Raw genomic sequence first — 14,488 nt, forward strand, 5'->3', positions numbered from 1 at the left:
ATAGGAGCATCGTAGCGCCTACATGTCACTGTCCTCAGGGCCCAGAACAAATGTAAAGGCGTCACCTTAATAGCATTGTTTAACAATGATCCAGAGCGCTGGAAACAACCATTTTCCTTTTGCTTCTGTGAGAGCCAGGTAAGGGAGCTCATGATGTGCGAGTCCTCCACAAAGATGTATGACTGGGCTTGAGCGAAGGACTTGAATACAAATGCAGTGAGCCTGTCCAGCAAGGAAGAGATGGAGACCTGAGGACCATCTCACTTTTAAAGCTCACTGTGTGCAATTGCCTCCAGGTAGCGTCACAATTCCGTGGAGAAAATTGGTGGCGAAATGATACTTGAATACTGAATATACTCTTATTTGTCCAGCAAACTTCTGAATCTGTTTTAAAATCTCTCAACTTGATGGGTTTCCCCAGAGTCGATACTTTTCACTTTTTTTTCTCATAAAATGTGAAATGTGTAAAATGTGGTGCCTTCCCACCACCAAAATTGCCATTTTCTGAATGATTTTACTACATCACAGTCTCTTTCTGTCCTTCCCCTCCTCTCCTCCCTTAATGTAGAAGCTTCTTCCTCTATCATTTCACATTATGACACTTTCTGCCTTCTATTTCCGTTTTGGGGGATCCTTACTTTACTGCTATTTACTATACTGTCAGAACAGTGAGCTTTCATAGATGAAATGGTGAGATCCTCCACTAGTGATGACACACATAGGAGTTTTTAAAGGATAACAAAATGTGCAGAAGACCTAAATAGACATTTCTCCAAAGAAGATATACTGATTGACAACAAACACATGAAAGAATGCTCAACATCACTAATCATTAGAGAAATGCAAATCAAAACTACAATGAGGTATCACCTCACACCGGTCAGAATGGCCATCATCAAAAAATCTACAAACAATAAATGCTGGAGAGGGTGTAGAGAAAAGGGAACCCTCTTGCACTGTTGGTGGGAATGTAAATTGATACAGCCACTATGGAGAACAGTATGGAGGTTCCTTAAAAAGCTAAACATAGAACTACCATACAATGCAGCTATCCCACTACTGGGCATATACCCTGAGAAAACCATAATTCAAAGAGAATCATGTACCACATTGTTCATTGCAGCTCTATTTACAATAGCCAGGACATAGAAACAACCTAAGTGTCCGTCAACAGATAAATGCATAAAGAAGATGTGGCACATATATACAATGGAATATTACTCAGCCATAAAAAGAAACGAAATTGAGTTATTTGTAGTGAGATGGATGGACCTAGAGTCTGTCATAAAGAGTGAAGTATGTCAGAAAGAGAAAAGCAAATACCGTATGCTAACATATATATGGAATCCAAAAAAAAAAAAAAATGGCTCTGAAGAACCTAGGGGCAGGACAGGAATAAAGACGCAGATGTAGAGAATGGACCTGGGAACACGGGGAGTGGGAAGGGTAAGCTGGGATGAAGTGAGAGCGGTATGGACATATATACACTACCAAATGTAAAATAGATAGCTAGTGGGAAGCTATCTATGCTAGTGCCGCATAGCACAGGGAGATCAGCTCGGTGCTTTGTGACCACCTAGAGGGGTGGGATAGGGAGGGTGGAAAGGAGACTCAAGAGGGAGGAGATATGGGGATATATGTATATGTATAGTTGATTCACTTTGTTATAAAGCAGAAACTAACACACCATTGTAAAGCAATTATACTCCAATTAAAAAAAAAAAAAAGGATAACAAATTTCTATGCATGAACTCCAGGTATCAGAGAATAGCTATTTCCAGAATTCTGAAATATTGTGGATCTACAGAGAGCATATGGAAATAATTATCTTACCAAGTGTTTCCCTGACTTCTACTATGACGATCCCCAAAGGTGCTGTAAGAACCATCGCTGTGCTTATAATTCAACTGTCTTTGGTAACCTGAAGAGGAAGTTTGCATAGATTTATGAAATAGCAGAGACATTGGAGAATGAATCAGGGTTTTCCTCAAAACTTGTTGAGGTGTCACAGGGAAACTACTATGTTACTACGAAGTCTCCAAGACTTGATAATACCATCGAATTTCCTGGTTGTATAGTGGGACAACTTGTTGGATATCACAGCAACAATAATTATTAAATCTTAATCAAAGGGATGTTGACTTGAGTTCACTGGAGGAGATATTTAGGGAATCAGTTAATGTTTTTCCTTTTGGGGTATTCTCTCACCACTGGTGAGGTGGCTGATGGCTTTGGACTTGATCTTCTCTGTCAGCAGTCCTGTCTCATTCAGATACTTCAGAACATAGATGTTAGGGGCAAAAAGGACCATATTCTGCTCTCCACAACCATAGGGCATCTGGAGAAGATTCTGAAGATTTTGCATTGCAGAGCCTAGTATATCACCTGGGGAATGAAAGATATATAAAAAAAAAAAAATCAGAGGAACTCAGAGCTGATTTACGTTGGGATAAGAAGACAGATTACTAACTAAGTGAGAAGTCAAATCATATGTAAAGGGGAGGAAAAGAAAGCATAAGAGGTGAAGGAAAACAAGAAATAGAAAGGAAAGAGAAATGCAGGAACAATAAAGTAGATAGTTCAAGGATGGAAAAAATAGGAAAAAATCTGAATGGTAGGATACATCTTTGTGATGAGCCACAGATCTGGTAAAAAACAATTATTTTAAAATCTATTAGGAAGTATCACTACCTAGCCAGTCTCTTGAAGATGAGGGCACAAAGAGATGACCCTTTTTACTTTTTAGAGTGTATCAAGATATAAGATGTAGCACAACATCTATTCAACAGTGCAGTCCTTAGCTTGGTGCTCTTTCTCTCAATCCAACGCCTAGACTCAGGGACTTCATTAGTAAGGGATTGGTGAGGCCCCATGCACTAGAATTATGGGGATGGACAACTGCTTCTTTCGGGCTGGGAGACTCACCCAAAACTGAATGTGTTGCCCTGGCAGAGCCTTCAACCACATTTGAAGGAAGTTTTAGTGACAACTTTTCAGGTTCTCCAGTTTCTAATGAAACAAGACAAATATATATAAGGGAGGGAAAAATGAGAGAAACGTTCTAGTTTTGTTTGAATTTTTTCATCTATATGATCAAGATCCAACATCTCATTTCTCTTGGTCATTATATAATCTCTTTGATGCAATCCAAGTTTCTCCTAAAGCCACAATTCATCTCACAGTGAAGTTCATATTAATCATATATATTTGTGTTAAACTTCTATAGATTTCCTTATAAGCGTATACCTTATGTTATATTTATTTCTTTCTCTTCATTGTTTATGTTCATTTCTACCATAGCTGGTGGATGTAAAAAAATCATATTCACTCCATAAATATGTATTAAGTGCGTGCTATGTACCAGATTCTGTTTTAAGTGCAATGATATAGCAATTTTCAAAAGAAGTTTCCCGACATCCTAGAGTTTTCATTTTGATGGGAGTAATAAAATAACAAATAAATATTTAGTGTGACAGATACTGGTAAGTTCTATAGAAAAAAATAAAGCAGAGTAAGTGCTTATATGGGTGAGCTAGTGAGGCAAGGCAAATCAGGAAGTGCAGGGTGTGGGGAGAAGGTTCCCAATGATAAAGCTCATTGATTAAAAAATCATAGGTGACTGAGACTAAGTAAGTCAGGGAGTAAAATTTATAGATACCTAGGGGAAGAGACTTGCAGGAAGAAGGAACAAAATGTGAAAAGACTCCAGAGATTAGAGCATGCTGGGTGTGTTCTAAAATCAGATTAGGAGAACAGTGTGATTAGGATTAGATTAGGAGGAGCAGGGTGACTAGGGGAGAGGGTAACAGGATATGAAGTCATGAGGATAGAAAGGCTTTGTAGGTGATGCTGGAGACGTAGTCTTGAACTTTGAGAGATAAGGGAGACTCGTGGAAGATTTTGAACAGAGGAGGGGCATGATCTGAAATATGCTTTAAATGATCCCTCTTGTTGTATAGGAACAGGGGGAGATGACCAGGAGTCCAGTTAGGAGGTGACTGAGTTGGTCCAAGAGAGGACGGTCTAGAGTAAGAGTGGACATGATGAGAAGTGGACAGATTTCAGATATATTTAAAGGTTCAACCAGCTAGATTTGGGAATGGATTGGGTGTGGAGTAGAAGAGAAAGGACATAATAATGGACGACTCCAAAATTTTTTATCTCCAGCAAGTAGAGGAATGGAATTTCCATCATCTGAGATGGAGAAAATTGTAGGAGGAGCAGGCTTGTGGGGACTAAGCAGGGGTTCAGTTTTGAACATGCTAGTTTTGAGATACCTCTTAGACCTCCAGGCTTAGACATGCAGATGATAAGTGAGCAGTTGAATACATGAGTCTGAGTTCAGGAAAGAGGTGTGGATCAAAGATGTACATTTTGTGGTCTCTGGTACAAAGTTGTTACTGAAGTTCTGTGACTAGATGAGATTATCAGAGGATACTTATATAGAGAAGAGAAGAGATCTGTAGACTAAGCGCTGTTCTCTAGATGATTTTAGATAGTGCAGAGTTGAATATTTTAATAGTAATTTTTTAATGACTGTGTGAATATTTAAATGGTAGTTTTAAGTGTAATAGAAAAAGATTGGTTTTCTATATATGTTAATGACCTAAAGTTCTTCTTAAAATAACTTGTTTAAATAAAAACATGAGTACACTTCAACTATTAACAGAATAACCAATAGTACTAGTGCCACAAAGATATTTCAATAGTCTGAAAATTGTGTTGGAAGAAGTTTGGGAAGCACAGGTGTATTGGAAAGAATCCTGTCCTATAGTCATCAGCTTTAGTCTTCATTATTAGCCAAGAGCTTTTAGATGAGTCTCTTAACTTCTCTATGTCTTCATCAGGAAAAGACTGTTCTCCATTCAAATGTCCTTTGATTTGCACATGGGATAGTATACTTGTTTCCTTTTATTCCCCCCAGAGGAAACATGCCCCAAAGAACATTTCACAACTATATACTTTGGCAAGTGGCTTAACAAAAGAATTTTATCTATTTTTTGACACTTACCTGAAGCACAAAGAAGTGTGTTGAAAGTTTCCTCCTTTTCTATTCCTTCAGGCTTTGTATTGAAAGAAAAAAAATCAAAAAGAAAAGTGATAGTGAATGTAGATAGTGATAGAGAAAAAGCAATCACTTTAGGAGAGAAACTGTTAGTGAAAACTTGAGTTGTGGACATATTCATATTCTTGGGAATGAAATGTCACTGTCGCATACCTATTAGATAATGTGATTTACATAATAAGGCCTCTGAGACTCAGAGAAAGTAGACCCGCATACCTCAACTAATAAGGGCTTGACTACGGTGTCCTTCTGTCCAAGTGCTGGGACGTGGGGCACCTCATTGTCACACAGTTCCTGAGACTGCAGGGCTTCTGCAGTAGCTGTGAAATTCACCTTTCCTGGGGAATAAGATTTTTAAGGAGTTAAACAGTGATTCTATATTGAATGGTTTCTTTTTAAGCCTCTCCAATATTTATAATGGTTTTCTTTCAATCGATCATTGTCAAAGGAGGATAAAAAAACATGTATCTGAGTGGGAATGGAAAGCAAATCATTACAACATAAGAAGTAGGATTTGTGAACAACTTTACCACTCACCCAGTGACTTTGGGGTAACAGCCCAGGACACAGTTTTCTGCTTATTTCCACAGACACAGTGAGATTCTTCATTCTTCTCTACTGGGATGGCCAAGAAGGCTGGAGAGACCTCCAACTGCACGCTGACCTGTCCCCCATTCCCACCCACAAATTTGAGAAAGAACACAGGCAAAAGGTCAGTAACAGGGGGAAGAAGCTTAAAGGGACAATGCATACTAATTGAGAGGCTTTGAGAAGCTGTTCAAACAAGGTAAATCCTGTCAAATATTTTTTAGTTTAGATGTTTGCCGTAAGGACTTTGAAAAACTGACAGGAATCAGGATAAATACTCAGGATTTAGGCTTGTGCCAACACAAGGAAGAGATATTTTCTTTAGTTAGAGTGAAAAAATAATCAGGGGGAAGTAATATCTGAATTTAGGAGTACACAAATAATGCAGAGTCCTGAATAAATATAACCTTACCACCTCAGACCTGTTGGGGAGCTTTGTTCTTAGTACTTATTCCATTCTAAAATTAGGCTACATCATGTTCAATTATGACTTACTAGGAGATTACCTGGGAAATCTAGGTAATGAATGGTGATTTTGTTCCTTCCTTCTACTTTTGCTTACGCCGAGAAGTGCCCTTACCCGAATGCAACGGGACACGTAGCTGAATGCAGTGGCTTTGAGTGTGAAGGCTTCTCCTCGAACCACAGAGTAGGGAAGAGTGAGTTCCAGGAAGAAGGGCTGGAAGGCTGTAAGAGAGATGGTGGGGGAGAGACCGAGCCCTGCAGTTCCAGACAAGCAGAGCGCGCCAGCCTTCCACTCCGTGATGGTGTCAGGGACCTTCACTGCCAACTCACTTCCACCCGATACACTAGGGAGGGGAAAAAGAGGAGGAGAGTCAGTGAGTCCCCTCTTTAGCAAGGACCACAGCTGATCCTAGAGCATGAAAACTTAGTGTGATACATGTTAAACTTGATATAAGGTTTGGTGCTCGTAATGAGGTCTCTGAAAGTTTTTGTTTTTTTTTTTCTTTTTAGGGTCGAGGGTAGCTTCCTACTTTCTGTTATTTTAAGTATCTCAGGACCAAATTAGAAAAAGAAAACTGCATTGTTTAGCTATGAGATAAATGAACTATGAATCTAAACAACTACCAGAAAAGAGTGGAGTGGAACGGAAAGGATCAGGAATCAATGATCACACCAGCATCAGAGGAGGATTCAGATCCTTTTATGAACTCAATTCTGGGCAACACACAACTTACTTGACTGCCACCAAGTCCCAGATCCAGGTCTCAGGGAAATACTTCCGGACTGTCTCTTTCACTTCCACAGCTGGAGAGTTTTCTCTCCCTACCATTGGATAAACTATCCCTGAATTTCCACGTGCTAGAGCAGAGCCTACTGGACCTATTGGACCCGCTTGACCTGTGGAGAGAAAACACGCAGGGCCCAACATAAGCCTCAATTTTATCCTTAATTTCTTACAGCTGCCTTATTTATCAAGTAGAATAAGGTCATATGCTCAGGGAATGTTTGTTATTACAACAATTTAACCTACTGGTTTCTTACTTTGTTCACTCATCTATGTGTCCTATTGGAAGGCTAAATCCTATTGCTTCATCAAATGGTTTAAAGGTAACTGTATTTTTCTCTAGAAGTGAAAACAAATGTAGCTCTCCCTAAGCTGAGTTTTCAACTGGTGAAGGCAAAAATAAAGAGTAATTTAAAACACGAAATACTGCTTATACCCTGACGGGATGATCACATGTTCTCCATTTGCACTGAGAATCAAACAAGAGGAATTGATAGTAGCTACAACAAGAGGATTTCAGGAATTTTTTTTAACAGTTAATAAGATATGAAGACATAAACAATAATATAGTAAAGTATGGGTTATAGACAACAGAGACTCAATAAAGGACAGAAAATAAACTTTAGATTGGCCAGAAAAGACTTTACAAAGCAGAACTTAAGAAGACCATGAAAGGATGAGAATCAGAGGGGAATGAAGAAGGCATTCCAAGGAAACAGCTACACATGTATGTACACAGATGTCAGAAGCAATGCTCCAAAGGGATAACAAAAAACTTACCCCTCAGGAGTAGAATGTCTATCTCCGGGTGGGGGCGGGCACGTTTAACATAGCTGAGTAAATAGTAGGTGTAATTATATAATAAAACACCATGAAGGTTAGGACAAATAAATTAGATCTGTTAAGGAGGCAGGAGTTAGGTTGATTTTAAAAAGTGATAAAAGCAACTATACTCCAATAAAAATTAATTAAAAAAAAAAGTGACCTGCCAGAGATCAGAAGACATATAAAGATAGTATGTATAAATATATAAATATAAACATACATAAAATAATAGCATTGAACATGCTCTTTTAAAACCTTAAATATGATGACCTATGAATTCTGGAAGTAGCGATTATGTCTGAGAAATAAGTGACATGACAGAAGCAATGTTGAAGGGTGATGCGCCTTTCATGGTATAGAGGCTGGATTGAAGTGGAGAAAGACGGAAGGCAAGGAAGGTAAATTATGATGGCTTTTTAGTACTTTGGTTATGAAACAATGAAGGACAGGACTAAGGTGATGTAACTGAACAGGAAAAGGAAAGAATGGATAGGTGACGAATACCAAATGTAAAATTTGTCTAGTGTTACAGAGTATCTGTGATAAGAATGTAATGATGGTACTTTGTTTTCAGGTTTTTCTGGATCATTCCACCTACATGTTTTCACTTAAGATTGAAAAGAAAATAATACACTTGGTATTAAGAGGGATGTGAAAATAAAGTAATAATAATGTTTTTTAGTTTTTTTAACCAAAAAACACTGTTATATGGAATCATGATTATATTTTTTTAAATTTATGCTCATGATACCTCAGTGACTTTGGTGTTGTCATTCTGACTTTCAACTGAGCCTCAAAAATGTTAAATGAGTCTGCAAATGTTTTTTTTTTTTTTTTTGCCACACCACGTGGCATGTGGGATCCTTAGTTCCCCAACCGCAGATCGAACCTGTGCCCCCTTCAGTGGAAGCACAGAGTCTTAATCACTGGACAGCCAGGAAAGTCCCTGAGTCTGCAAATTTTCAAAGTTATATGTGTCATACCAGATAAAGGTATGATGAAAACTTGTTTTTTTTTTTTTTACTACATGAATTTGTTTCTGTGGAGGGAATATTCTTATTCATTCCTCTACTTTCATAACTTTACTCTTTGTCTTCCTAGGCAAATAATTTCTTCTGTATTAAATGTGTTTAATTTATTTTTAAAAAACACTTTATACCACCAAATTTCTTATTAGAAAATAGGATTAGTAGCCATCCCAGCATGCCTCTAGACACTTCTCTAGGCCTGTTAGCAGCAGAAAAGAAAATAGTCAGAGCTAGAATCGTTTCAACTTTTCCTCTTTTCTAGGTATACTTGAGACACACAAAGAGACTAAGTATATTCACCAAAAGCTGAATTATTCTATTTTGTTCAATATGTCAAAATCACTTTGATTTCCATAAAAGAATATGACAGAGGCAAACAATATCTATATAATCCTCCACATTTCTCAGGATCCCTTGCAGGTAGGGCAATGAGATATATGCCACTTCCACTGCTGGCCATAAAAGTCATGTGCAAATCTATTCCTTCTTCCCCGTGATAGTAACCTTGAAAGGCACATTGGAGATGGAGTCACAAGATGAAAGCCCAATGAACCTCCCTGACAATGACTGGTCAGGAGGTGTTCTGAACAGCTACTGGACTCACAAGCAGTGTTTGTGAAAGGAAAAAATAAACTGTTATATGCTTAGCCTCTGAGACGTGGGGGGTTTGTTTGTTACTGCAATATAATTTATCTTATCCTGACTAATTTAGGTATTGAAGCCACAGTGGGTAAAGGGGATTTAAAGTACCAAGACTATTGAAGACTATGAGAAAAAAGCATTTGATTTGGATGAGAGACAGAGAGAGAGAGGGAAAGAAATAATAATGGCTTAAAAATTATATTTTCCGGGGAAAAATGTTATATGAAGAAAATTTACCAAGAAGTTGCTGCAGAGTCACAACATTCAGTACTTTAAAAAATGGCTTTTTATCCCAACCCAACGCAGCAAAGCATCACTTTTCTTCTATTATTTTAGCAGATAAATAATTCTCACCCTTACCTCCTGCGTAGATCATAGGTGCTCCTGGATATGGCTGAAACAGCTGACAAAAATGTGGCTTGTGGATTTTTGAGTTGGTAAAAATATTTAATCCTACAGACTGGAGGAAAAATAATTATTAAAGCATACTGGCAATCCAGTGTGGAGACTAGAATATTTCCTTACATTTGTATTATACTTTTACTATTATTGTACATATAGCTCATAGGATCATCATGAAAATCCCACACAATGGAGAAGAGGGGTATTTTATAAATATGAAAATGGAGTCACAGAAAGCCCAGATCATCCAGTTAGTGAATGCGAGTTGGGATTAGGCTCCACTTCTGATTCCTATTTCTGAACTTCGTCTCCTGTGTGCTGATGCCTCTTTAATTATCTTGTGCCTCCAAGAAACTTGAGTATTTTAATTTTGGATGTTTTTCTTTCCTTCCTTTCCCCCCCAAAACCAAACATTAACTTTGTGGCAGAGAGTAATATTTGTTTCTTTTCATTTGAATTTGTAGGGTTGCATGTTGGAGATTTTTTTTTTTTTTAATAAATAAATAAATAAATTTATTTATTTATTTTTGGCTGCGTTGGGTCTTCGTTGCTGTGCACATGGGCTTTCTCTAGTTGCTGCGAGCGGGGGCTACTCTTAGTTGCGGTGCGCGGGCTTCTCATTGCAGTGGCTTCTCTTGTTGCAGAGCACAGGCTCTAGGCGCGCAGGCTTCAGTAGTTGTGGCTGTCAGGCTCTAGAGCACAGGCTCAGTAGTTGTGGCGCACGGGCTTAGTTGCTCTGTTGGCATGTGGTATCTTCCCCTACCAGGGCTCGAACCCGTGTCCGCTGTGTTGACAGGTGGATTCTTAACCACTGTGCCACCAGGGAAGTCCTGGGGATTTTTCTTCACAGTCAGTACACTTTGTTTTGTCTATGTTTTATTGGAAAATATTCCTGGGCCTGAATATCTATGTTCAACTCATCCCTTTTGTGATTTATCCTTTCCTTTTTTCTTTCTCACTGTCTTTTAAGTATCCTGAATCTCTGCATGCAAAACACAATCGCAGATGTCCACAGCAGCCTGATTCCTAGAGCCCCCCTGTTCTAAGCTTCCTCTTTCTTTGATGTTAGTCACAGGTAAATACTACTTGCTGTCCTATCTCAGAGTACTCGGAAAACTGTGGGACTCTGAAGCACAGTTGTCAGTGGTGGCAGTGATATGGAATGGGGAGAAAGAAGTCAGAAAGAAATGTTTAAAGATGCTGCAGTTAGCTGATAAACCGAGTCTTGTTTTTCTCCCTCTACCACCGTCTGATTTGTGATTCTGAAGGCTCCAGAAGAGGGAGGTGTAAATTGTTCTCAGCTAAGCTGCAGACCTCATCAGCTAAGCTGATGTATGCTTTCCTCAAGGTATAATGAGAGTTTTCAGTCCTTTTTGGTAGAGATAAGATTTAATCTCACAACCTGGATAAACTTCCTTTTCATAACTCTGCCTAATTAAAGATACACATTTGAGCTAACGTACCTAAGGCATGCTAACGTTTCTACTCCAAGTTTTGTAAATCTTTTCTTTATGAACAGCTACTTTCAGTTTTCCTGAAATTTTACTGCACAGAAGGTGTTGGCTGAAGTAATGTACTTTGTGTATTCAGTCATTTACTCAATCATTTATTTATTGTGAAAATGACTGTTATAATGGCTGCCAAGAGGGTACTCACCTTTCCAAGGGTGTCAGAGGTGCTATGGGAAATGTTTTGTTTTTCTCACATATTGGAATCTCTGAGAATCACTGAGAGGGGAATACGATAGTGATAACTAGCTTTGGGATCAACCTGGTTAAAGTTGTGGCCCTAAAAGTATACCCCTTGCTGTTTAAAGTGCCAGAGAAGTTCATGATTGACTCTCTGTGCGTATACAAAGTTCTCTATGTCTCTGAGATTTCAATATTTTTCTGTTAATCGTAGGGTTTTTTTTTGGTGAGTGGGAGGAAGATCAGATTTTAGAGCTTAGAAATCCATTTGTTCTCCATCTTAACAAAGACTCAGAAATCAAATTTGGTTATGTTTTTAGGAAGAAGAATTACCTCAAAGATACTGTAAACATCATCATCACTCAGGACCTGCTTTGGTGTGTAAATGATTCCATTGTGAGTTATATCTTCTGCATTGATGCATTTTTCCCCATCTTCATTCCCGGAACCTCCATATCTAACACTAAGGCTGCTCTTTACTGGTAGCAAATCATAGACCTGCGAAATAGAGAGAACAAAGGAAAAACTCTATTTTATTTTATTTTATTTTATTTTGAGTGTGATAATGTTCAATCTGGAGTTTAAGAGATCATGGTGCTTATTTAACACTCCCATACCAACATTATAAAAAGTGACACAGAAATCATGGGGAGATATTAAGGCTTATGGATCCTAATCCTCTTCTTGTACAAAAGAAATACAGAAAGATATCAAATTAATTGATCAAAGACTCAGAGCCCATTTTGGCTGAGTAAGTATAAAACTCAAGTCTCTTTGTCTCCCAGCCCAAATGCCTACTTTTAAAAGAAAGCAAAAACGTGGACAGTACAGAGAAACATAATGAAAGAATAAAAGTCATTCATACCCATCACCCAGAAACAACCTCTGTAAATACTTAATTCATTCCCTTTTCCCATTTTATATGATTAAGTTCTTACCAAGTTTTTTTTTTTTTTAAGTCTACTATTTTAAGACCAAGTTTAACTTGGAAAAAAACTAGGTACAGGGGTAACCTAGAAATAAATCCATTCCAGTTCAGTTTTTGCCCAGAGCCTTGCACGAGGCTACCTGCTCAGTCATATAGTGTTCATTAAACACATAGTGACTCCCTGCGGACCTGCTGTCATCTCTTATCTACGCTACTACAATAGCCTCCTAACTGTTTCCATTCTTGCTCCCATACTCTGAGCGGCAAACAAGATCTTCTTACTAGATAAATCTAAATCACTAAATCACTCTCCTGCTTAAAACTCCTCAGTGATTTACCACTACATTTGCTGTCAACTCCTAACTCCACGGCAAGCTCACAGCGCTTGTCATGACCTTCTTTACTTTCCATTCCGCCTACCACCTCTACCATCCTCTTCTCTCACCACTACGTATAAGGTACCTTTTCCTCTTTGAACACTGCAGACTTATTCTGACTGCAAGACCTTCAGGCACGCTGTTTTCATTCTTTGTCATGCCTACCCCTGCCCGTCCATTATCTGACGATCTAAGAAGACACCGCTAATCACTAATCACTGTATCAAAAATTGTTCAACTCTTTTCTTTAGCTCAACATCCTGTTTATTCCTTAAATGATACTTATCAAAATTTAGAACTATTATATGTTTATATGTTTTTGTTGCTTGCTTGTTTAATAACTCACAAGACTATACGTCTAAAATGGTCAAAGACCACATCTGATTGTTCACCATAAGAACTCCTATTCCTGGAGCAGTATCTATCCCATAGTCCAGACGCAGGGGATATTCGTTAAATAAATAAATGGACAACGAAGACTGTAAACTATTGGGCCCTTTTGGAAGTTCCTCATTATAAGAAACATCTTTAAAAGACAAGTGTGAATGGAAACTCTCTTTTGTCCGTACTTAAAACCAATGAGTAAGTGCCTGCTTTTTAGAGAAGACTTAAAAACCTGGCATTTCACATACTATCTTGAATTGTGGTGTGTCAGACATGACATTGAATAAAATTTGGTTCAAATCCCACCTTTAAAATATATTTTTGGCATGTTCTTTCTATAGTTGCTTAATTTATCCTGGCTGTGTTTTCTTCATTCATAAAATTAAGGTAATAATATCCACGTTAAGGAATTATTATTCATTTATTTGTTCATTAAAAATGTGTTGAGGGACTTCCCTGGCGGTCCAGTGGTTAGGACTCCACGCTCTCACTACCGAGTGCATGGGTTCAATCCCTGGTCAGGGAGCTAGGATCCCGCAAGCCATGCAGTGTGGCCCTCCCCCACTGCCAAAAAACAAAAAAAAAATAAATGTTTTGAGCATCTTTTACATGTAAAGACTGTGCTAGGCACAGGGAATGTAGTAGTGAACGAGACTGCTCACTCTTTGATATGTTATAGCAGAGAATGAAGTAAGATGATCTGTGTGAAGCACCTTGTGCAATGTCTTTTTTGGAACTGAACTGAATCCAAACTCATATGTGACTTACTACACTATGCCTGACACTCTGAAGAACTTGTCCTTTGCAGTTATAACTTCCAGCTTCCAAAAATAGTCATATCATGTGTGCATTTTCTGATACGCAAGACTGAAATGGGACTCACTGACTGAGGTGAGACCTCAGCTTCAGGCTTCATTAGCAGGACACTCTGGTCCACTGCACGGAGGGCACAGAGGGAGTCAGCAGCGGCTGTGACCTTCAGCTTGGTATCTGAGGCTGGCAGGCCCTGGGCTGAAGAGAAGCTCAAACTTACCTGTAAAGAGGATATGATTATAGCCACAAATCTTCTAATTGTTACAATCTTAAAACTCTCCTCTACCCCAGGGTAGGACTAGTCCCTTTCCACACTTCCTTTCTCTTCATCCATGTTAGAGAAGGGTTAAGAGATGAATCTGCCTGGCAACTACCAGTTAACCATCTCTGGAATAAACTGGAAATGTGGTTCGGTTAACTCAGGTTTCCCACTCTTTTTATAACCAGTGAAACATAAATTGATTTTGATCACAGTAAAAGAGAACCTTGAGTGGGAATT

General features: G+C 38.5%; 2 protein-coding genes across 5 annotated transcripts in view; one reads left to right on the forward strand and one right to left on the reverse strand.

Moving 5' to 3' along the window:
* KLRG1 (killer cell lectin like receptor G1) overlaps positions 1–11,870 on the forward strand; it is a 196,146-nt gene extending 184,276 nt beyond the window's left edge. Inside the window, exon 6 of one of the 3 annotated variants that reach the window (XM_082349283.1) lies at positions 11,808–11,870. The gene's annotated coding sequence lies outside the window, so the exon portion shown is untranslated. Of the gene's footprint in view, positions 1–5,655; positions 5,765–11,807 lie in introns of those variants that run through there. The other 2 variants (XM_082349281.1, XM_082349282.1) reach the window with 2 other exon arrangements.
* The window catches only part of LOC309608738 (pregnancy zone protein-like), a 44,322-nt gene that overhangs the window by 6,162 nt on the left and 23,672 nt on the right, over positions 1–14,488 (reverse strand). For both annotated transcript variants that reach the window (XM_082349157.1, XM_082349158.1), the window contains 12 exons: positions 14,060–14,209; positions 11,821–11,985; positions 9,758–9,857; positions 6,853–7,015; positions 6,234–6,462; positions 5,603–5,729; positions 5,282–5,403; positions 5,012–5,063; positions 2,926–3,009; positions 2,209–2,385; positions 1,834–1,921; positions 66–222 (listed from right to left, as the gene is read on the reverse strand). In XM_082349157.1, coding sequence (XP_082205283.1) covers positions 66–222; positions 1,834–1,921; positions 2,209–2,385; positions 2,926–3,009; positions 5,012–5,063; positions 5,282–5,403; positions 5,603–5,729; positions 6,234–6,462; positions 6,853–7,015; positions 9,758–9,857; positions 11,821–11,985; positions 14,060–14,209 — 1,614 coding nt within the window. The remainder of the gene's footprint in view (positions 1–65; positions 223–1,833; positions 1,922–2,208; positions 2,386–2,925; positions 3,010–5,011; positions 5,064–5,281; positions 5,404–5,602; positions 5,730–6,233; positions 6,463–6,852; positions 7,016–9,757; positions 9,858–11,820; positions 11,986–14,059; positions 14,210–14,488) is intronic.

Source organism: Balaenoptera borealis (genome assembly GCF_965194805.1).
Source record: "Balaenoptera borealis genome assembly, chromosome: 13".
Lineage (NCBI taxonomy): Eukaryota > Metazoa > Chordata > Mammalia > Artiodactyla > Balaenopteridae > Balaenoptera > Balaenoptera borealis.